This window comes from Myiozetetes cayanensis, unplaced genomic scaffold (genome assembly GCF_022539395.1).
Source record: "Myiozetetes cayanensis isolate MyiCay16 unplaced genomic scaffold, myiCay2020 scf10, whole genome shotgun sequence".
NCBI lineage: Eukaryota > Metazoa > Chordata > Aves > Passeriformes > Tyrannidae > Myiozetetes > Myiozetetes cayanensis.
This window is the reverse complement of record NW_026086605.1, coordinates 20,184,761-20,208,565: the sequence shown is the minus strand read 5'-3', so window position 1 is coordinate 20,208,565 and position 23,805 is coordinate 20,184,761. Positions and strand designations below refer to the sequence as shown.

The 23,805-nt window shown below is 40.3% G+C and overlaps 1 protein-coding gene across 6 annotated transcripts in view; it reads left to right on the top strand.

Annotated features, from left to right (window-relative positions):
- The first annotated feature begins 1,130 nt into the window (after positions 1-1,130).
- GBF1 (golgi brefeldin A resistant guanine nucleotide exchange factor 1) overlaps positions 1,131-23,805 on the top strand; it is a 107,192-nt gene continuing 84,517 nt past the window's right edge. For all 6 annotated transcript variants that reach the window (XM_050305701.1, XM_050305700.1, XM_050305699.1 and 3 more), the window contains exons 1-3: positions 1,131-1,293; positions 6,690-6,795; positions 8,033-8,099. In XM_050305701.1, the coding sequence (XP_050161658.1) occupies positions 1,286-1,293; positions 6,690-6,795; positions 8,033-8,099 (181 nt within the window). In that variant the 5' untranslated portion in view covers positions 1,131-1,285. The remainder of the gene's footprint in view (positions 1,294-6,689; positions 6,796-8,032; positions 8,100-23,805) is intronic.

Genomic DNA, 23,805 nt, shown 5'->3' with positions numbered 1-23,805 from the left:
TTCTGTCCTCTGTCAAAGTTCAATGGGCAGAGACTTGAACAAGCAGAGTGACCCCTGCAAATTAGTGCCATTAAAGTGCACTGCACTGACTTGGGGGCATAGACACAGACAGTGGCTGAGGTCAGAGCAGCACCAAGAATTCATTCTGCCAGATGCTGTACGGCTGCAAAGCTGTGATTGCTCCTGCTGCAAAGAGCAGGCCAATAAAGTGGCTTCACAGAGCAGTTTAACTCTGCTGTGGTCCCTGTCTGCCAGGCTCACTGTGCTGCATGAACTGAGGCCACAGCACAGGGCGTGTAGCCCAACTTGAGCAAAGCATCAGCTGTGTCCAGGTCTGAGTTACTGGCGAGCAGGCTGCAGAGAGGGGAGCTCCGTGTGTGCTCCTCTGGGTGCTGCCACATGAGTTCTAACACGAGTCCTTTGGAATTCTCCTGCCTGCTCCCTCAGGGCCTGCCTGGTCTGGGTGAGCCGTCCAGCGCAGGAGCAGCAGAGCTGTGACACAGGGAGGTGTCCAGGAGGGAAAGAAAGGCCCGCAGGGCACCACCTCCCGCAGTGCTTCAGAGATGGAGCTGGAAGAGGTTGTAGAGCCAACTGGGAAACACTCGCACAGGACGGTGGAGAGGTCCTGCCTCCCCTCAAGGACAGCGCAGCCCCGGCGCTGTCCCCCCCCAGCCCTCATTCCCGGCCCTCAGTGCCAGCCCTCATTCCCAGCCTTCATTCCCAGCCTTCATTCCCAGCCCTCATTCCCAGCGCCGGTTCCGACTCCGCCCTGCGCCCACCCGGCCCACAATGCTTTGCGCGGGCACCCTCCCGCCGCCTTCCGCCCGGCCGCCCTGTGTGCGCCGGCGCGGGCGCGGCTGCGGCGCCGCACCGCGCCGCGATTGGCCAGCGCGCCCTGCGGCTCTACCCTGCCACCTCTCATTGGCTCGCTGCCGCTGTCACCGCAGGGCCCGCCCCCTCCGGTCCCAGGCCGTGTCCCCATTGGGCGCCGCGGGGCGCTGCGCGGCGCACCGCGTGCCGATTGGCTGCGCGGGCTGTCGGTCGGCGCAGTAACCAGGCAGCGGGTCCCGGTGCTGCCGTTTCCACGTCAGTGCGAGGGAGCGGTGCCGGCGGCCCTGCCGTGCCCCGGGACCCGCGCTCCGCCGCCACTGCCGCCGCCGCCGCCGGGAGGGAGGGGGGGAAGGGCGGGCAGAGCGGGGGCCGAGCCCTCCCGCCCGCGGCGCCGCCCGCCCGCCCGGTTATGTGAAGCGGCCGCCGCCGCGGGGAGCACGCGCCGCCATTTTGGATGCGGGGGTCAGTGCCGGGCAGCGACCGTCTGTCGCGATACTATCGCGACGCGGGGGCGGACGGGAAAGACGAGGTGGCGGGGGAGCCGTGCGGGGCCGGCGGGGGCGGGGACGGGCTCGGGGCAGCCCCGCGGGCGGGCGGGGAGGGGGTGCGGGTGGCGGCCCCCGCCCCGGGCCGGGTCTGACACGCGTGACGGTGCCCACGGGGCGGGGGCGGACGGGCCCTCCCGGCCGTGACTGCCGCGGGGTTTGGGTGTCGGGGAGGAGCGGGGTCTGGGCCCCGAGCTGGGCCGGAGGAGGTGCCCGATGTGCGCTGCACCTGCACAGGCTCCGCTCACCGTGCACCCAGGGCGCTTGATGCTCAGAATTGGTGGAAACGGGCTTTTCCCTGGATACGGTCAGAACCTTTATCTGGGGCAGGGGGAAGCTCAGAGTTCACTTAGAGTGTATGTTATGAGTTCAGGTGGTGGCATATTTCTCATCTCAACAGTGTGAAGTTGGAAGAAAGAAAATGCCCCTTGCCATATCAACCTTCCGTTTTGGGTTTACTATGCAGTTTTGACAGATAAATATGAGTTGCCTTTCCCTCCTTAATTCCCAGGCCCATCTCACTGTTGCAGCTGACCGTGAAGGCTTGTGGAGGAGCTTGCCCCACATCCCTTTCTGATGTGCCACCCTTGCCTTGTTCCTGATGTTTATCTTAATTGCCCAGAATTATGGCACCACTGGACTGCACAGTTCCTTTCCATACTTATAAATTATTGCTTCATATCACTTTTGTCCAGGCCTTGGGAGCTAGCCTTTGAAGTAACATCCTAAGTTCTCTGAGCTTTTGCTACCTGTGATGCTTATTGCAGAGTAGTTACTACCTGAAAAACCCAGTAAGTTAAATTTCCCAGGAGAGGTTCATGTACCTTCCACATGCAGTTTAGAAGGAAGAAAAGGGCCTTTTCCTTATCAGCTGGGCTTCTGGGTAACCTAGCTAACTGTGAGATAGGCAGAGTTGTTTGTGATTCATGGTTGTGTGTTTTGGTAGCAGTGTATTTTATCAGGACTTGAGTGGCCAAATCTAGGTCAGAGACTGTGTAGATTATTCATGCACTGCCAGAAACTGCAAATTTAGGCCAACAGAAGCTTACTTTGAAATACTACCTTTCTTACATATGTTGTTATTATGTTGTTTTTCATTACTGTTATTTGTTGGAGTAGTTTTGCCGAGTCAGTCATAGCTGAAGGCTGAAGTTAGTAGTGATAGGAAGAACTGACTTGTTGGAGGTCTGCCAGACTTTGTCACTCTGATGCTAACTCTTGCTTGTTTCCAGAAGAATTGCAGATGTTTCTCTGTAGCGGAGGGAGTGTTTCCTAAAACTCTACCCAAGACTTCCTATGGTAATACTCAGGAATAATTTGGGTTCCTATGTGTTGGGGTGTTTGGGGGTAGCATGTTGCAAGGTTAAGCAGTGGAGTGTTCAGGGCACATGTGAGATAACCTTTTCAGATGTAAGTCTTGTCGATGTTTTTATATGAAGATTTTAGAAGTGATGCTTTTTCAGAAATCTCAGAATAGTGATAATTATTGTCCATAGAACATTGCTGAAGGTTTTGAGAAGGTTATGAATGTGAGCTTTTTTTCTTTTATGACATGCTTAGGCATCGACCTTTTCCTACTTACAGTGTTCCCACTATAAGTGCCAACAGGGCAGCTTATTGCCTTGGTTTGGAGCTGTCGTCCTCACTGCTGAAGTTCTGTGCAGGAGCCAACCTGAGGACTGGTCTGCAGCTTCAAGCAAATGCATGAACCTATCATGAGAAATAAACAGGAGTTTATGTAGGACTAACTCAAGGGTTAAGGAACTAAAAAAACATTTGAAATTTAATAGATACTTTTCTTGGGTTTTTTTGCCTAACTCAGGATCACAGAACTGAAGCCATTTGTTTTTGTACTGAGTGCACTATCTTGTGTTACATTAAAGATTGCTTTCAAGAAGGGCTTCTGGTCTTGATCTGAAGACGTTAAAGGTGACAGAACCATGCCTTTGCCAGGGAGGTTGTTTGCAAGTTTTAATGATTTTCAGTATTAGTAGTTCTGGTAACCCATCCGACCAACAGTTGCACAATATCCCATTTTTTCATACCGTTCTGTGTAATATTAAGCCTGAATTAATGTTAGCAATGTTTTTTTGTAAGTTGAACAAATATTTAATGGTTTGGCTTGACTCTTACCATACTCTCTTAAACCCAACTGATTGTTCAGTGCTGGTCTGGTAACACATGTAACTTTTCTGTGTCACTTCAGAGCATTAGTTTCAATCTTAAAACTTCTTTCAATGTAGTACATTTATAATGAGCTCTAAAGTGTGATCAGTTGTTGCTTGTGGTGAAGATGCAGTTGAAGGAACACATACAGAAATTATCTAGTGGTTTAAAAGGGGTAGAACTTTGGGAAGCATAGAGTTTAGTGAAGCTTTATCCATTACATGAAAGAAACTTCTACAGTTTTGCAGGGATAGACGGTGCTTTTGGTGGCCTTAGCTTTCAAGGTGCATCTCTCTGAAAACAGTTGTCTGGCTTTCCTGCCCACTCTGTAGTTATTTTCTGTTTCCTTCTCCAACACACAGTTGCAAAGGTCCTTTGTGTGAGTGAGAGTATTTGGTTGTGGTTTACTTTGGAATGTGTGTGCTATTGCTTGGTGAACTGAAAGTTTAAATATAAAGCAGTATTGCCCCCCATCTCTACCCAGTGTTGGTGGTGAAGTGGGCTGTATGTCTGATGTTCAGAGACTGAGAGTGAGTTTGCATCCCCAGCACGACACGTTAGTTCTGTTGCACCGGTCCAGTGAGTTTGTTGGCGTGTTAAAGTGAATTCTTGTACTTTTGAATAAAGTTATATTTAATGGAATGGGCAGTGAGGAAAGGAGTGCATTCTCACCAAGTCTTCTCAGGTAGTTAGCAATGAAAGGACATAGTGCAAAAATACCCCTGAAGTTTTGCAGGGTTTTCATAAGTCAGGAGAGCCCTTCCAAGTTCTTACACCCTTGCTTGAAAGGATCAGGACATTCAGTTTCCCAGCAAGTTAAAAGGAAAAGGTTTGTGTTGTAGGTTTATCTTTATATATTTTGCTGCTTGGAGTTAGCTGGGCATTTTAAGTCTCCTGTATTCAGGAAGGACTGAGTTTAACAGCTTTTTCCATCTTGATTCTTTTATGTTAAAAGTAGAGGAGATGTAGGAGCCCTACAAGCAGATTGAGTAGTATGCAGGACAGCATTTAAGCTTTGGCATCACTTGAAATGTTGTCAGAACTATTGAGTATCTATGTATGTGCAAGGTATGTAATGCCCCTGTCTGGTATTTACATGCTTTTAGAAATCATGTTTCCATGTCAGTGCTAAAGGCCTGGAACGGCGCTGCACGGTTTACACACTCAGTACTGTTTTGTAACAGTGAAGACAGGAAAAACTTAGGTTTGACAAATTTGAAAGTATAAGGTATTTCCTCAAAAGTACTGTGGACTGGAGTTTTGATTCCTGAAACTGCCTGTGTAGAAATATAGAAAATACTGAAATTATTGAAAGAAGAAATAAATAACTGAGGAAGTTTTCAGGGAGGAGAAATCTGCCATTAATGACGTGTACTGAAGCAAAGACAACAAGGCGGAGTAGAAAAAATTGTGATCAATGTATTTTAGTTAATTTTAATAATATGAATAATATATGGAATGATTTACTTTTGAGGGCAGGAATATCTCTTAAGCATTAGACACATGAGAAGGAAGAATATTGGTGGCTCTGTTATATACAGCTGTAGAGAAAGAATATAAACCTTTATTCTTCAGGGCACAAGCAAATTGCTTGGGAGAGCTATTTGTTTATTTTTCTGAACCATCCTTTAGTGAATGAGATAGACTACTGATTGGTCTGTTATGACTGTTTTTATATTGTAAAATATTTTTGTCTTTACACCGGGGAATACCATTATGGATAATTAATCTAATGAAGTTAGAAACAATTTTGCCATAAGATGATTCATTCTGTTGCCAACACATGAAAAAACAAAGTAGGAAATCTGATGCCATCCCTTGATAAGGTATCAATCAAATTATACCTTGATAAAGGTATCATTTTGTAATACTTTGCTTTCTTTTTGTTATTTATGGAGTCCTGAAACAAATTAGTCTCTTTCAGAGGATATTTCCTTCCAGCTTTGCTTTTGCTACATGTGCAAAAATCCTCATGTTCTCTGTTTTTTTACACCCTTCTTCCCCTCCCCAGCTGAGTCTTTTAAATGAGCCTGTCTGATTTGAACTGTTATGGTCAATGTTTCATCTGTTTTTAGCCTTTTGCTTCCCTATGGATGACCTGTTGTGATTTTAAGCTGGAGTCCTCATTTTCCTTTCATTCTTCTGAAAAAGTATCATTACTTGGCTAAATCATCCTTATTTGCAGACATGGTATCATCTGACTCTCTGACCTCTTTGTAAGTCTTGTTTATTCTTTATAAACAGTTGTGTCTGTTTATTCTCTTCCATTCTTATTAATTTCTTTATGCTTGACTCTATCTGGACTATAACTAGTATAGAGAGAACAGTCCCATAGTAATTCACTCTTTGTTTCTTTTTCTCAGACCATTATAAATATTTCTTGCTTTTAATTGTTTTCCCCCTCTTCTGACTCTCTCTGGGTACATCACTTAAAGTTTTTTCCCTGCAAGACCTCAGACTACAGGCAAATAGATTTCTGCCTTTAGCTTTTTCTCCATGTGTTCCATCCAGTTTTCTCTAGTTTTGCTCATTTCTTTGTGGGGTCTTACCCATGTCTTTTTTACTTGCCTGCTTCCTTGAAAGCTTTTTTTTTTTTCTTGCAAAGCAAGTGTGAAATCAACATCTGTTATAAATTACTTTATTTTGTCAATGTTTTAAGTCCCAAAGAGTTTTGCTCTGGCCAGCTTATTCAAACCACTATGCTTATTTAAGAGAGTACAAGGTTGGCTTTGTGTTCCGTGTGGAACTGCGGGACTTTGCCAAAGTGCTGGAGATGCGCATGTTATTGCATTGTCATGGATGTCTGTCCTGGGACCCCAGCATTTTATCTTTCTGTGAACTTACATGGACTGGAAAAAAATGAGGAATGTGCCTTGACAAAGTTGTCTCTAGCATCACAAATGTCCTGTTATAACTGGTCTTGAAAACACGCTATGGAAAAGTGCCTTCCTTTTGTCTTCTTCTTGATGAAATAACTGTATTTGTTGTATGTAATAGCTTGTATTTTGTGTATGCCCAAAAGAAAGATCTGAGAGTGTTTTGCATCGTTGAAGGCCTCCTCTTGACTAGAGCCAACTTTATGTTTCATCTACGGTCGACGATGATTCCGAGGGATAGGAGATTAATTTGAATTGCCTTTATTTTCAGGGTTGTCAGGATGGTGGATAAGAACATTTACATTGTACAAGGGGAAATTAACGCAGTGGTGGGAGCCATAAAGCGTAATGCCCGATGGAGCACTCACACACATCTGGTAAGTTACCTTCAATTTTTGCTACCTGTGGCAACCTATGGCAGAAACCATCTGGTTTTAGAAAAGTACTTCAATTTTTTGTAGCTATAGTACTTTTTGTAGTTGTAATACTTTTGTAAGTAAAGTAGGAATAACTTTCTACATTGTTTTTGACTTCTCATGTGCTAGCAACTGTAATAGCTACAAAGCTGGAAATCTACCTTTTTACCCTGTAAATAAGAAAAACCCACGTTGTATTCCACATGCGAATCATCTCATTCAGACTTTTATCACCTGGTATGTCAGGGAATTTAAATATATATGGTTTTATTTAATTTAGCACAAGGGTTTTATGTATCTTTTGTGCCTTCTTAGAGAAGACAGTCCTCATCATGAAACAAAAATTGGGGAAGTCATTATATATAGGTTATTTTTTAATTTTTCATATAGCATACTATCTTTTTTCATCTCTGTTGTTGCTACCAGCTAAATTCCTGACCAAAACCTGTCAATAGATTCAAACCTGCTTTGATAAAAGCCATTAATACACTGTTTCCAGGTCTAACGATGCATTGGTCAGTTTATGGCTGCCACAGTGCAAATGTGTGCTCGTGGTGCACTTCAGAATGTCACATGAGTAACCGATGGCTGTCATCCAGCACAAGTGGTTTCAGTTTGTCAAAGGGCAGGGCCCTTTTTCTGCCTTCCCGTGTAAGGTGTGGGTGCGGCTGTACACAGCTTGGAGAAACTGCTGCTCCTCCTCATTTTAATATCGTAAAGATAGACTAAGGCTAAAGGATGCAGCTAATTCATATAAATATTGCACTGTGATTCGTCCTTCAAGTTATTTTAATGGCACCAAATGTCATTGTGTTGCTGCTCCCATTACAATCTGCATAGATTAACATTATAGCAAATCCAGATGAGCCATTTCAATATGGTATGAGTTAGATTTGCTGTGAAATTTATTGAACAGCAGAAGGCTAATCAGAAATACTTCTAAGGAAAATAAACCCAAACCAGAATGCTCAGTCCTGGACCTAGAGTTTGACATTTGAGCTGTATGATATTCGGGAGCACTAGCAGGAAAATAAAAATGCTTTCCTTGGTTTTGATGGTGTAAATGGGCTGACAGTGATCAACTCAAACCACAGTACTTCTGTGAATATGATGGTGTGGTCTTTAACTGACTCATTATAAAGATTTGCCTTCAGGAATATGTTTGCCTCATTAATTAATTCCTGTGTATAATCTATAGGATGAAGAAAGGGATCCCCTGCTACATAGCTTTAGCAACTTAAAAGAAGTGCTGAATAATATAACAGGTAAGCTTATACAGAAATCAGCAGGTATGTGCACCTGCTAGGATATATTCAAATAAATGTACAGCTGTACTTATTTGTCTTACTATCCAGAGGTCATTAACTGAATAACAAGAAAAGAGGAAATATGTATATACTTCTAGACAAATAATACCAATGTAAACAGCACATAAATAGTACTGCTACCACTGCTGTCTATATGGAGATACGTATATATGAGATCATACATATACTTGTGTGTGTATACACACACATATTTTTATATAAACATGCATGTTTCTTCAGTATACTGAAACATGTAGTAATATACGAAATTTAGTGTATTATCTTGCGTAGCTTTTTTGTGCTTTGTTTATGCTTTCTGATCTGTGAATGATGGGAAAAATTTGCTTTGAAAGTAGCATTCCTTTTGGTATTTCCTCAAATTCTTTGCCCTGTTGGTTTTCATCGTGTTATCACTAATAAGTGAAGCACAGACCTTGCTTTCTATTTGGATCTCTTAAGTGAAAAACTAACATTATGATCACCTGCACTGAAAGAAACTGGAAATTTATATTTATTACACAAGTAAAACAGAAGACTGTGTTGTGTATTCTGACCGTTTTTTTTCTCATAACCCATCTTTCTCCCCTTCCCCCCACATTTTCTGTGTTTTTGGTTCCTGGAGTGATTGTTTAAGTGTGACATAATTAGATGTTGAGAGTCTGGGAGCGAGGCTTGTCCTGAGCTCCATGTGGCATTCTGCTGGTTCTTCCCAGAATATATCTTACTGATTGTAGTATTTGAAAGTAAGCTTTATTTCTGGTCCCTTTATTACAGTGGGTGTTCAGAACTGCGCTCAACCTACGTTTGAGGTGGACTTTTTGTGTTTCTATTTGTGAAGCATGCTCATTCTTGTGTCAGTGCTGAGCCTGGAATCCCATAAAAGGTGTGCTCCCTAGAAGTACAGCAGTGCTGCTTCCAGGTGCTGAGGACATGTGCCAGTTCTGAGCCCATATTCCTTCTTATTTTGTGGCTACCTGTAAATGTAATGCTTTACTTTTCTTTGCCAGGTGAACTTCCCTTGGTTGTGAGCAGGACTTTTCTGTCAGGTCATGACATCCTAGAAAACTCCTGCACAGTTTGCATATCTGGATAGTATCTTTCTTCTGAATGTTATGCTTGTACCTGGTCTGACAATCTAAATTTGTGGGGTTTTTTGTTAGCTCACTCATCTTCTATAAGAGAGGCATGCAGTGCCAAAAGTGCTTTGGCAGGAAATTTTCCTTTTCGCCCTTCTATGAGGTAAAATTTTCTTTAAAATTAGACTCCTGAAGTTCTTTACCATTATTGCAAATATCTCTCCTCATCATCAAGAACAGGGAATGTCAGTATGCTCAAATATATGCAGTATAAGTAAATGTCAGGGGCTGACCATTTATCTAGAACAGCTAGATACAATGTTCTGTTGACTTGTTGGGGAAAAATGCAAGTTCACTATCTGCTTATGTTAGAGAAAAATTGTAATGTACTGAGAGATTCAGAGACTCCCTTTCAGCATTAGTCATCATGTAATTGTGGTTTCTGCTGGGATAATAATTGCCTATATATGGGGGTGATAGCATGTTGGTTTGACTACATGGGATTCTTTTAAACAGGTAATTTCAGATTCAGTGACTGCTATTTACCAACTACTGTCTTGAGATAGGACATCATTGCTGTGCTCCATTTTTTAGTTTTAGACATGGACTTGTTACCAAGCAGTACTTTGAACCGTAGAGGGTCTCCTGCCTCATCTTCCAGGCAGTGAAAAGCCCAAGCTTAGGGATTTTGGTGTAGGGTTTTTTTTTGTTTTTCTTTTCTCTTAGACCTTCCTTTCACGTCTCTTTCATTAGCTCATGGAAACGCATTGCTTTTATATTTAAATTTATTCAAGCTGTAATCTTTGACATTTGAGTTAGCTTTTAGTACAATTTTGCATTTATAGTAATATATATTATGTATTTTCTCAATCCCCTAAGAACCCATTTTAATCTGTTCCGGATGCAAATTTCAGGCTGCCTTGTCCCATCTCCCCTCTTGCTCTCTCCCTCCCTTCCCCTCCCCCATGGAGCATGTTTGATCAGGTGTGGCAGGAATATCCACTGTCAAGCTGCGCCCTTTATATTAGTCAATATTATCCTTCCTTCCCTCCCACTCCCTTCATTCTCCTCTGGGCTTTACCAGTTGATTTATAATTTTGGAATTCTCATCGGAGTCTGTAATACAGTTTGTTCATTATTTAACCAAAACCTGTTTAATGAGCAAAGAGAGGCAATGTAAATGTTAGGCATGTTGCAGTGGAGTACCTTTTGTTCTCCTCTGAGCTAGTGGGTATTAACTCTGTCATGACTGTGATGCTGAAATACCCTGGTCAAGGGTATAAAGATGCACTGTATGCCCCCAGCAGCTAAAGATTCCTGTTTCAAAGTGTTGCACCTCAAGAGTAACTAAATTACATACTGTGTTTTGTTTGATTACCAAAAGAGTAAAAGCTTGCCTGCAACTCAGTAGTGGTATCCCATTCCATTGGTCTAAATCGACTCTCGGAGGAAGCATCTAGAGAAGATCAGCACAAAAAATCCCATGGTCATGGTAAGAGTAACTTCAGTTCTACCGTTCAGCATACCTAGCTAAGGGCCTTGGACCTGAGTTATGTGGAATGAAGTTTCTCTTTCAAATTCTAACAGAAACTACATTTCCGTGGTGATTTTATGTAGATTTATAAAAAGTTTAATAATTTGAAAATGAACAGCACATCTGCTCTGATCCACTGTTATTTGGTTTATTGGATGCCATTTTTACACTTTCATGGGCTGCATATATTTTGGTTATTGTTGATAGTAGTTGCGTGAAAAACAGAAAGGAAAAATGGAAGTTCTGTTGTCTTGGGTGATGTATAAGATATTTCAAGATAAATTCAATAGCTGAATGCCTGTTATACTGAGATAAGCACTATAAGCGTAAGCTTGATGTGGTGTCTTGTATTTCTAGTGCTTAGAAAAAGCAAAAGTCAGTGCCCTGTGTTATGACCATATGGAAGCAGTGACTATCAAGCTTTGTCCATGCATGCAAAATTAAAATACAGCTACATATTCAAAGGTTATTCTAAAACTGGTAAAAGCCTGTGTTGTGAATTTGGATTTAGGGCCACTGTCACCACAACTTCCATTTGACTGCTCTTTAAAGTGAGCTGAGTATCTTGAAAAATGTGTCTGGATGTTGAAATATGTGTTCATTTTGTCAATTTTTTTATGGATTTACGTCAGCAAAAGGAAGCTTCCTTTTGACATCCACTGATAACTGAGCATTGTCTCTTTCATGAGTGGTTCCATCTTAGGATACTCTCAAGCTCACTGGGGTAATGCTTTATAACCACAAATGACTAGTAATATGAATTAATTAAAAGCCTGCTTTTCTGTGATTTTATGAGGAATGGGTTTCCTTAAATCTTGCTGTGACTGTTGAAGCCTTCAGACCATTCTGGTATGTTGTAGAGGTAAGAGCGGATACCTCTTTAGTCATTCTTCTCAATGCAGAATTTGTGCTTTGCTTTGACCAGGGGGATGAGTCAGTAACCAGGATTTTTGTGCCTGAAGTACTGCTTACCGGTGTGTAGGATGGCTTTAGGACAGACATGACTGAATACAACTGCCTTGTGCAAGTCATCACTGCACTGGGAGAAGCAGGTGTTTGTGGAAAGTGTGTGCATCAAGAGTCTATTTAAATAAGGTTTAAACTAGGTAAACACACCTGTGAAGAGGTGCTTGTGTATATTTTAGGTCCATGAGTGCCAGACTGGAAGGTTTGAGTCCTGTTATCCTCTGGTGGTTCAGAGTTAGTGCATTTAAACAGAAGCTGCAAAGTAAGCTGTTAGAAGCACTCTGATTTCATGCACATTCATGACATTTTAAATGAATGCTTGTACAGTGGGTTCAGAAGAATCTTTTCATGGCTTATTTCAGACAAGAAGCTGCTGCAAATCTCCATCTTTAGAGGGTTGGCTGGGGCATTAAGAGCTGGCTAAAGGTCAAATGACTGTAACCGTACGAGAACCTTTGCCCAGTGTACTGACTTAATATACTTGTTACTGTAGCCATCAGTTTTCTGGTATGTAGACTTGATTGCACACTCATTTTCTCATGTCTGAGCTCTGGAAACTTTTTTTTTTGTGAAAATCTGGCAGTTATATAAAAAATTACTTATCCTATTTTGGGATTAATGTCTGAACTTTTTATGAAATATCTAGTTTTAAGAAATGGTAAATCAGTAGTAAATATAAATGTGTGGCCTGTTCTCAATGCTATTGAAGTGCTATTGAATAAAATATGAGATGTTCGTTGTGGTCTATTCAAATTAAGAAATCAGAAAAAAATCATGTTTGGGTTTTTTTATAAGGAAGTGTTGGAATTAAATTATATGGATGTGTGATACATAAAGATCTGCAATGCTGCTTGCTTTGCCCTTTGCAGATAACAGCAATACCATATTTTATTTATTATTTATATCTTGAGTTTCTGTAGAAAGTACCTGGAGTTACTAGCAAATAACAAATACCGATGAACCTTTAAAATGTGATATTCCTCCAACTGTTTGCATAGAAAGATTGCAATGTTATCTAGACCAGACATGAAAAAAATCACCTAAGCTTTTTTTTCTGTTGCATATCAGGTTCCTATATAAAAGATCCAGAAGACTCCCTAATCTCCTAGATTATGTCTGTTCTTGTTATAACTAAAAAAAAAAAAAGATTTTTTTTTTTTTTTTTAAATAATAGGTATCAGTACATGTTAACTTGGTATCTTGGAAGACCAAACAGTTCAGCCTAGCATTTAGCTTTTTTAGCATTCTCTGTAAATTTTTTAAGAAGAATGGAAAGGGTATAAAGAAGATTAGGAAATTGACAGAGTAAGTTTTCTTCCATAACTTTGACTCAGCCTCATTTTGATTAGTGAATGTCAATACAACTTTAGTTCATATCGAATGACCTGACACAGTGTACAGAAGTGGTAATTTATTCATATTTTCTCTCACCTTTGTACTATAAGAAATATGAAGGTTAGGGTGACAGCTTTGGTTTGGTGCTTTGATAGCAGGTTGAATCCAGACTTCATTTTTGCCAGTTATGTTCAGACAATACAGTAGAAGTTGTTAATTTAAAAGCAAGTTTCTAGTCTTTATGAGTGCAGGCTTCCTTCCAAGGGAACAGAGAATGTAAACCAATGCAGTATTTTTGCTTTGAAGCTGCAGGTAGTTCTAGGTACGTTCTTTGAGATTAGTATTTTTACTCTCATTGTAGCATCAAATGAGTGAAATTACCATCTTACGATTGAGGTCTTTGAATTTTCCTCAGGGAATATGTTTCTATTGATATTTTTGGCATAGGTTTTCTTGGTGTTATAAATTAGGCTTTTCCTAGGTGCTTGCTAACTTCATGCTTTACTTTCTAAGTGATTTTCCTGGGGTGACACTGATGTGCTCTAAGAATAGTAGCTGCACTGAGAGACCTGGGATGTGAATGTCTCAAGGCCCAAACTAAAACCAGAATTGTCATAATTTCACTTAACATTTCATTTTTTTATAAAGGAAGAATGTTCTTGATGAAGAATAACTGCTGGTATTTGTGAAGCTTATAGATGCATGAAGACAAGCACCACAATCTTTTTTCAAGGCTTTTCTGTTGTGTGCAGGACAACATTTATGCAGTGTGTGAGGAGTCAGGTATGGATGGTGTCACTCTGACTGGTTCTCTTTAATTGTGTGCTGAGCCCTTCAGCACAGTTTACTGGATGAAACTGGGACTCATGAGAAGGGGAAGCTTGTAGCTGAGAGATTTATAACTTAAGACTGAACAGACAAAAAGGAGTAACAACTGTGGTTGTGTAGTATCCTTAATTTGATAACTTTCTAGCTCTTGTATTAATCTTTTATTTTGTGGTTCTGAGTAAGAAACTTACTGAATAAATTCAAAAGAACTAGAGTGAATCTAGGAATATCTAGAGCAAAAAAACCCAATCAGCCCAGTAAGGTGGTCTTCACACAAGGTATTTTTGTATGTCTCCTAAAGTCCCTTCTGCAGCCCAGCATGACCACCCTTGTGATACCAGCTAAGTATCCTTTCAGTACAGTTCTTTGAGTGTAATTTTAAGTCTTTGCTTGAAGCCTGAAAGTCATCCTTCTGTGCATGGCTAATGACTGGCAGGTACAGGCAGGAGGTGCTGCTGTTGGAAGGAATTGTTTCCTGACCCCTAATCCTTAAGGACCCAAGGATTTAGATGGACAAGCACTCCTGGCTGTTGCTTGGAAGAGTTCCCACAGTGGGCTCGTTCTGTAACACCAGCCTTCTGTTACCAGTGCAGGGCTGGGCTCTGAAGAGCTGCCACATGTGTGTGGTGTGCAACTGACTCTCTCTTGTTCCACGCTTGTTGAGCAATTACTTTCCCACTTGTTGGGCACTCCATTATTTCCTTCAGTTACTGCTTCTGTGTAAAGTGGAGCCATAAAGGAAATGGCTTAATGTACATGCATTAGAGGGCAATAAATTGCAGTTTGATTTGGTGGAAAGGCAGTACCAGATGCTCTGTAGAAGCTAAGATTCCTCTTAAGTCAGTCATGGAGGTTTTATATCAAGTTTTTTTGATGGTGATGTCTTTGTTTTGGTCAAGAGTAGTGTAAAGGAATTGTGGCTAATTAAGAGATGTTAAGACTATTTGAATTTTAATAAAAATCCTCTGCAAGTAGAAGTGTACATGAAATTGCTGAATCCTAGTAGAAGTTTATTAAATATATAGCTCTTCTGTCACTTTTCCTTCTTTTAACTGTCTTCTCACTGAACTGCTGCCATCTAACCTGTTAAAAATAGTGCCTCAAAGGTGATTCACTTCAAAGAAGCTATAACTTGTGTCAGAAAGTGCAGGTGCATATTTATATAGTTGCATAATAGGTAATAGGACTGCCAAGAAGTGTTCATCATGCATACACAAGAAGCATACTGAAGTGTTCCTCATCTTCAAGAGTTCGTAGCTTGAGAGGGTAGCAGCAGAGAGGTCATTAAGTATATAAAGTTAAACATTTGAGGGTTTTTCTTAACGATTACCTGTCCTTCAAACAGGCTGTCATTGGCTGATCCCTAGTATGGTTTATACCGAGGTGTGAGTTTCAAGGAGAGGTTTGAAAGAAGTTGCAATTGGGTAAAATGTCCTTTTTTTTCAGAAATAGTGCAGGATCTGTGATAAAGTGCTGCTTCTCTCAGTAATCAGCGTGGAAGAAAAAAGCCAGCAAGAAGAGAGGTAGAACAGCAGGGATTAAAAAGTGAGTGTAGAAGTAGCAGACTAATGGAGAATATTGTTATTGAAATAGCAAATTAATTTGTTGGGGAACGTTAATAGTGAGGGATGTGCAGTTGCTGGCTTGCCCATTTGAGGTGAACTTGCAAGAGTTTTTTAAGGTAACTGAATCTAGCTTGTTAGCTGCCTGAGTGTTGTGGAATAGGCTTTTTCTGAAGGTTTATTTTTAGTTTGTGTTTGGTTGTTCTATTTTTTTTAGTTTTTCTTTAAATCAGGAAAAAAATTAATTTTCCAATATGTTATGGACCTCCTCATTGTAAGTTCTTAAAAAAATGTCAGATAGCTAGTCAAGATCTGGCATTTGTAATTTGCCTTTAGAATATGGTATAAGACAGCAGATTTGTCCAGGAAAGAGAGAGAAAACTTACAACTTCATACAGTCCTATGAAAACTCTTACAATCTTTTAGATGACATGATTTTAACTTGCTTTTCAGCAATTTTAAAAGCTACAAAACAAAAAAAATTGACATATAAAGCCTATAATACAGTGGATTAAAGGTAGCGTCTGAGGTTTTGTGATATGATGGATTCTGAGGTGAGAGAGATGGAAGTGTCATGGCAGAATCTGTTGATTGTATCAACAGATACTTTCTGGGGAAAAACTTTGAGAGTGAATGGAAATCTGTGATTTTGTTAGAGTGAGGAAGGCTAAATCATGGGTTAAATATATGTAAACATATTAGGGACAGTGAATCAGTACATGTCATCCCAAAATTGTAGGAAATATAAAAACCATCTTGAAAGGAAACATTTATCAAGTGGTCATTGTAGAATATTGATAGATCTACATTAGTATTTTATAATATACTGTATCCACGTGACTTGGAAATGCCATTGGAAGTGATCGAGCAACCTGCTCTTGCTTTGAACCGCTAATTATGTTTGGACATTTCTTGTTTAGTTTAAGGGCATTGATAGACATAAATTCCTCATATCTTGAACTTTCTGAATTAGTATGCCTGTGCTTTTTGCATGGTGCCATTGGGAAGTTAAAACTTGCCAGTTCAAAGTCTTGCTGTATTCAGCGTGTCGTGAAAGAGCAGGTGAATAGTCATGTGACAGTTGAGGAATAGGCAAGACATTATGACAAAAAACCCCCAGTGTGAGATGAGTAGAAATGTGAAAGTAAAGTATGTTATATGAGAGCTTGCACATATATGCAACAGAACTAAAGTTTGGGGTGATACTGGCTTTAGTTATCCTGTTAAAATGAATTGATTGATAAACAGCTTATTTTAATATATTTTGCACTGTAATTGCAATTACACTAATACTCAAGGGGTGCACTTCATTCATGCTTGTTAGCTGAATATGTGAAATTCTTCAGTGATGGTAGTTCTTCGATTGTTTGATACTCTATCTGTACCCTAATATAAACACTTCAGGAGTTCTGTTTTCCAGTTCTATCCTTGTAGCAGTAAGCTGAAACGTATTCCTAGACATACTGAAGGAGTAAGTTATAAACAGAGCAGTCTTTCAGAAAGTGTAAGCTACCTTTGTTTGGTGCAGGAGTCTGAGTGCTTGCATGACTGTAAATAATTCTCAAAGCACATGCTACGTAAATGAGATGAGATACTTCAGAACAATGCTCTTCACTTTTGATCATGTTTAGCTTGATTCTGGAAGGAAGTGTTTTATTAAGACGTGTCTTTGTGCCCTGTTACTTTTCATGAATTTGTAATTTTTCTTGATACAGTGATGAAGTCTGCAAAGTGGCTGTTGAATTAGATTCCATTTACTGCCTGATTAACTGCCTGAATAATTCAAGTGGCAAGTTGTAAATATGAGGAATTGTTGAAATAAATAAAGATGTGGTTGTTACCTTGATCACAGCACATTGAAAGAACATTAGTTCTGGCTATAGCCTAGGGGAGGAGCTTTATTCTAGAAATAAAACAAGTGACAGTGGTAAAATATGCTTGCTTATGTAAGCATCTTTAGTAACTGCACTTAGCAACTTGGATGTTCTTCAGAGTGGGATTAGGCAGTTTACAGTGGCCTGTAATAGTTCTGTAATAATGAAGATGACTGTCATGACAGCGCAGAGGAGACATCATTAGCTGGTTTTCACTTCAGTCTAAATGATGTGTTTGTCATTCAGAAACACCATGTTTTTCTTTACATTCTCAGCTCTTACTGAAAAAAAAGTTTATCTATCTGAAGTGCAAATATATTCAGTCAAACTTAAAAGACTGTCAAATTTACTTCTGTGCTTCTCTCTATTAAATACATTCTGTCTCAGCAGAGTTAGCACTTGAGGTGTGATTAGGATGGTACAGGTAGTGGGAGAACACACTCCTGGGAATTTTTACTTTGATGGCATTGTTGATAATGAACACAAAGGTGTAGGAAATATGTGTGCTCAAATATTTACCGTTCTGTTAAAATATGGTCAACAGGAAGAGACTCTTTTAGTTGAAACAGGAGTACTGAATTTGATTTGGCTAAAGAGGTAAGTTCTAAAACCAAAATTTTCTGAAAGCATGTAACTTCTTTGTGTAGTACAGGAAACCAAATACTTTCATCATAAAGGCTTCTGTTTCATTAACAACGTAAGGGAAGAAATATGCATGATTGGTAAATAAAAAAACCTAATGTTTTCTTGGGGAAAAGGCTTTGCCAAGAGTGTTGGAAACACAGGAGAGGAAGAAATGAAAATACTGAGACATTGTAGAAAGCAATAGAAAAACTCTTAACAGTAGCTGAATGGTAGTTCAAGAATTGGAAAAAGCATTTTCTTCAGAGAAAACAAATTGCTGAAGAAATATATTATTAAATAATGAGGAAGAGGGAGATGTCATAGGCATCCTTGAATGCTTAATTTAATGGTTGTTTGGTAATAGACTATTAAAGCATTGTATCACAGACAACATGAACCTAAATTTTGCAGTTTCTCCCTTCACTTTGATTAACAATCCACTAAAATCCTGAAAGTGAGGTTCATTCTCATTCATCTGCCTTTAAATTGTAGTTTCTTTCTGGATGTCAGTTCCTAATGCTATAGAGTTTCTCAGCCCATACTGGTACTTGTTCACATGCACAAGACCCATGTGCAGCAGCGGAAGGTCACACGCTCCCTTTCACTCTGCAGGAACAGCAGGTGATGGTACCAGCTGTTCACATCCCTGTATTAGATGCCTGAATTTGAGCAGCTGTATGGGGCTGCTAATAAACTCTAACATGTAATGCAGTTCATATTTTGCCCACATTTCTCTTGATCCTTCTCAGCCATGGACAGCATTTTTAAAAAATATCTTTCAATTCTACCCATAAGGTGCTCATTTTCTTTCTTCTTGTGCTTGTATCCACTGCTCTTGTATGATGTGCCAGCCAGATGCTTGCAAAGTGTTCCAGATTTGAAAAGGAAAGGGTACCAGAAAATGTGCAAACAGTACAGGGTTTAAGACAGCAGGAACAATCTCTCTAGCAAAAACATTTTAAAGTTTTAATGCTGTAATGAAAATAATCTAGAATGTCTTGAAGGATGTACTTGTGCTTAAGCAATACTAGTTTTGAATACAAACCTAGGTGTGTGTTTGCCTGTTTGTTTGTTTTAGAAGAATGGGTCAAAAGGGCTTTTGTTCTGAAGAATCTCTATCTGCATCCAGCTTGTTGAAGAGGTCTTGTTATGTGAATCTGCTATTAAAAGAAAGCTACAGTGGTTTTTAATTCCACCTTGAGTAATAAAATTGGCCTGGCCATGAGTTTTGATATATCCACAGTTGATTTCAACTTGTGCTTTTTATTTAAAAAGCTTATTTGTGACCTGTTAGGACCCTCTGTTAAGCCAGTTAAATAAACGGTGGAAAGGTTGAAACTGCCTGTCTGCGCTTTCCAGAAAAGGGGAGGAGGGAGCCAAAGGAAGGATATTTACAATTTTAAATCCTTTCAGCTCCTCTGTTCACCTCCTTCTCTTGCATCGCTGGTTTAGCTCCCATTGCCCTCTCTGGAAGACTCACAGTACCTAGAACTGAGAAATACCTTGGTTCCACTGAGTGGCCACCAACATGATGACAAAGTCTTCTTGCTAATCAGAAGTGACTTTTGTGTTCTGTGGGGAGGGGTTGGTGGATTTTTTTTTTTTTTTTTTTTTTTTTTTTTTTTTTGGGTGGGGTGTGTTGATTTGTTTTTACCCTATTGCTGTAATCTCAAAAAATGCACTTCGGGGTCATAGTAATATCGATATAGGAGCTGTGAAGAGCATCTTTTAACAATGTGGGGGTGGAGAAGACAGTTTATTTGTTCCTTTGCTCAAAGGATCTCAGGGAGAAATTCAGCAAGAGCCAAGATAATGATCAGAAGTCATATGTTAAGTGTTTTATAAAATTATGAACATGAGACAACATAGCTGTGTAGTTAAGTTTGGAAGAGATAGTGTGAGGTCAGAAGTATATGGTAGATTATAGGAAGAATAGAACTTAAAATAGTGGTTTAGCTCAGATCATTCATTAGATCCTGTTCTTATTGCTCCTCAACTCAAATAATTTTAGCTGAGCAGCATTCTTAAATTGAACTATCTGAAATCTAAAATTGATGTGTGTTGCTTTTCTCCAGCAAAGATGGCCCAGTTGGGTTTTTTTCTGGATGAGGAATTGGCTCTCCCATGGCAGATTAGAGCAGTAAGCTTCTTATTTAGCATTGAGAATTTTTTAGAGAGTCTTACAATTTCTTGCTAGATACCCAGTATTAATTGGTTGAAACAGTAGTTATTTTTAACTTCATGTTTAACATTTTTTAATTTTTTTTTTTTTTACTGTTCAGGTGTCTCTGTCAGCCACAAAGAAAGCAGATGAAGTAAATAGCTGTATGAAATGAAGTACCTCTTGTCCCTGCTTCTAAAATAAACCAGGAATAATGCTTTACACATTTTGTCTCCTTTAACTCTACAGGCAAGCAAGAGAGGAAGCATGGATTAACATCTAGTGATTTCTAGGAGCTGTTCTCTGCTCAGATTCCTCTGTGCTTGGTCTGACTGACAGGGACATGTGGCTCAAGTGCATCTGGAAATATATCACTGGCAAAATTTGGTCTGGTAAATATAGCAGGAATGGGTTGTCAGGGCAGGAGACGGATTGTTCTGGGAAAGGAAGTGCTGTCTGTCTGTTGTCTGAATAACGATTTCCTATATTTCTGAGACATACCTATTTCTTTAGCATAACTAAGGTAACAGCAGGCTCTGACATGCTTGCTGGTTTCTCTTGTCATACGCTCCTATGGTGGGAGTGTCACCAGAAATAAAATCAGTAGGAGCAGCTATAGAGAACTGATACCAATAATTCCTATGCTGTTTAAATAGTAGTGGCACACACTTTGTTCTAGTTTAAACTCTCTTTGAAAAGAGGTAGGGACATCAAATGTGAAAAGTAACTCATAGGGTTTCAGGACCTGACTTTTGCTTAGGTGCAAAATTGTTTCTAGCCCACGTGGTTCCAGAAAGCAAACAAAAAACCACCAACCCCGTCCTTGAAAGTGGGCTGATAGCCCATGTTCTAAAACTCTTGTCTTTATTGGCAGCTGATAGGTAGATGATGAGCAGGGATAAAAAAAGCCAATCACAAGGCTTTGCTCCAATAAAAGCTGATAGGCAAAGTCATAAAGCTTCTTGAAGTATTGTGATATTGATTCAAGTCTCAACACAAATTCTGCTGTTTGTGGAGAAAATTGAACCAGCTGCATTAGAGAGTGGCCTACAGAAGTCTATGCAAGCATAAAAGGGCATAGGCTGTATTTTATACAGAAAGGCATAATCATTTTGACAGATGCAAGCAGTAGAAAATGTAACAGTAAAATACAGGCCTGTTTGAAGTTTATTAAGGGAAGTTGGAGATGATCACAGATTGGAGTGTGTACCATTTGCAGCATATTCTTAATGCAGTGAGCTGTTTTCCTCTGCTTGCTCAAGAATTTATGGAAGATGGAAACCCTGACAATTCTGTGCATGGTAGATGCCTGTGGTTGGTTACTGATTCTGTTGCTTGTCCTGAGGGGTTACACACTACTTCACACTGTAGTGAGCTCTCAGTCTGCTGCCCTGTGATGTGACTGTCTGGGGTGGGGTGAGCAGCCAACAGGTGCACAGCATACCACACGAATGTGGAGGCAGAGAATTTGTGTCCAAGGGCATTGGGGGTAAATAACTGTAGTTTTTAAAAGTGTTATATGAATGCTAACATTTTCACCGAGCAAGAAGTCTGTTCCAAAAACTGTCTCACAAACTTCCATAGAGTAAGCTTCAATTTTGATCCTTGGATGTCTGAAGAACTTAACTGATGTTGGAGTTTTCTTTGGTGTTTAGGAAAAAAATTCGTAGTTTGCTGAAGGATGCTACAGATTCAGACTAGAGTTGTCCAAAAACTTTGTTGTTCCAAGCAGTAGGATAAGAGATGGGATTCTGTGTTTTCTGAGTAAAACCTGCTTGACTAACTAAACTGTTTCGTCAGTGTACAGCGTCCTTCAAAAATATTTGTAAGCCCTCAGGATTACTTCATTGTTTCTTCTGATGGCACTGTGTCCAAATACTGTGTGTCATGACGTGGGCAGGGATAAAACCTCATAGTTTCACATTCACAGTGCCAACTCAAGACTTGTACCATTCACTAGTTATGTTACATAGCATACCTGGCTTACCTAGGCCTTTTGCAATGGAAACTTAAGCAGAGGAACCAGTACATTAAAAAAAATAATTTGTGTTTATCTTACTGTTACCTGCACGAATGCCTCTTATTCCAAGTGTTCCAGCTTCCAGAAATTGAGATTTGAAGTCTGTCCCTTAGAAATCTCTGTTTCTCTTCAGTCAGTTCAGATACTGTTCCTCAGTGCCTTTTTAATCCAGTTCTCTATTCCATTTTATTTTTCCTTTGTATATCTCACCCTGGAATAAAACTGAAAGGGTTGTAACTTCAATTACAGGTGAAATTTCATGTCAAAGGACATCTGTGTGGTGTGATCATCTGGTACCAGTACACTGTTGTTTGTTTTTCTGTCCATCAGCTGTCAATATGTATGGCAACAAATGACTTTTTAATCAGGTATCTAGCAACAGAAACTAAATCAAGCATAACATATGTTCAGAATATATTATCTTTGCTTATGTGTCTACCAGCACTTAATAAAAGGATGTTGTTTCTTCCCCTGATGTTTATATTTTGTTTTAAAATGGCAGAATTCTGCTCTGAACTATAGGCAAAAAGCTGAAATTGTCTACAGTGCATTAAAAGTGTGTTAAAAAAAATCAGACTGTTGCATTAAAAAGAATTGCAGTTATGTAAATTTGAAAGAAATCTAGAAGGACCAAAGCACAAGGTAATTATTTGTAAAAGGCTTTGAAATTTTAAGGTATTGTGTGCAATGAAATATGGAATAGTACTGGGAGGTATATGAGAGAGGTGTTAATTTGAATAAGCATGAGAAATAGGGTATTGGTGTATTAGTATTTTCCACAAGCACTTAATGTTTCTGAACATCAAGAGATGATCAGGGAAACCCTGAATGTGCCTACAGACTGGGGAATGAGATGCTGGAAAGCAGTGCCATGGAAAGGGACCTGAGGGTCCTGCTCGACGGCAAGTTGAAAATGAGCCAGCAGTGCCCTGGCAGCCAGGAGGGCCAACTCGCCCTGGGGGACATCAGGCAAAGCATCATCAGCTGGTCAAGGAAGGGGATTGTCCTGCTGTGCTCTGCACTGGGGTGGCTTCACCTTGAATGTTGTGTGCAGTTTTGGGCACTGCAATATAGGAAAGATATTAAGCTCTTAGAGAACATCCAAAGGAGGGCAACAAAGATGGTGAAGGGCCTTGAGGGGAAGCCGTGTGAGGAGTGGCTGAGGTCACTTGGTCTGCTCAGGCTGGAGAAGAGACTGAGGGGAGACCTCATTGCAGTCCACAACTTTCTTGTGGTGACCAGTGACAAGACCCAAGGGAATGGCCTGAAATTGTGTCAGGGGAGGTTTAGGTTGGATATTAGAAAAAGGCTCTTCACCCAGAGGGTGGTTGGGCACTGGAACAGGCTCTCCAGGGCAGTGGTCACAGCACCAAACCTGACAGTTCGAGAAGCATTTGCACAACACTCTCAGCAACATGGTGTGATTCTTGGCGCTGACCTGTGCAGGGCCAGGAGTTGGACTTTATGATCCCTGTGGGTTCCTTCCAACTCAGAATATTCTATGATTCTGTGAAACAGAAAGCCCAAGTATATATAGTCCAGGACAAGCAATGCATTTTCTTTGATGTGTTAATAAGATGATGACTAAATAAAGAAGTAGAAAATGTACACATTTCTGTTGCTTACTGCTAGTCGTTACATGCTTCTTGCATGGAGTGCCCTGCAACACTGCAAGGGAATCAGA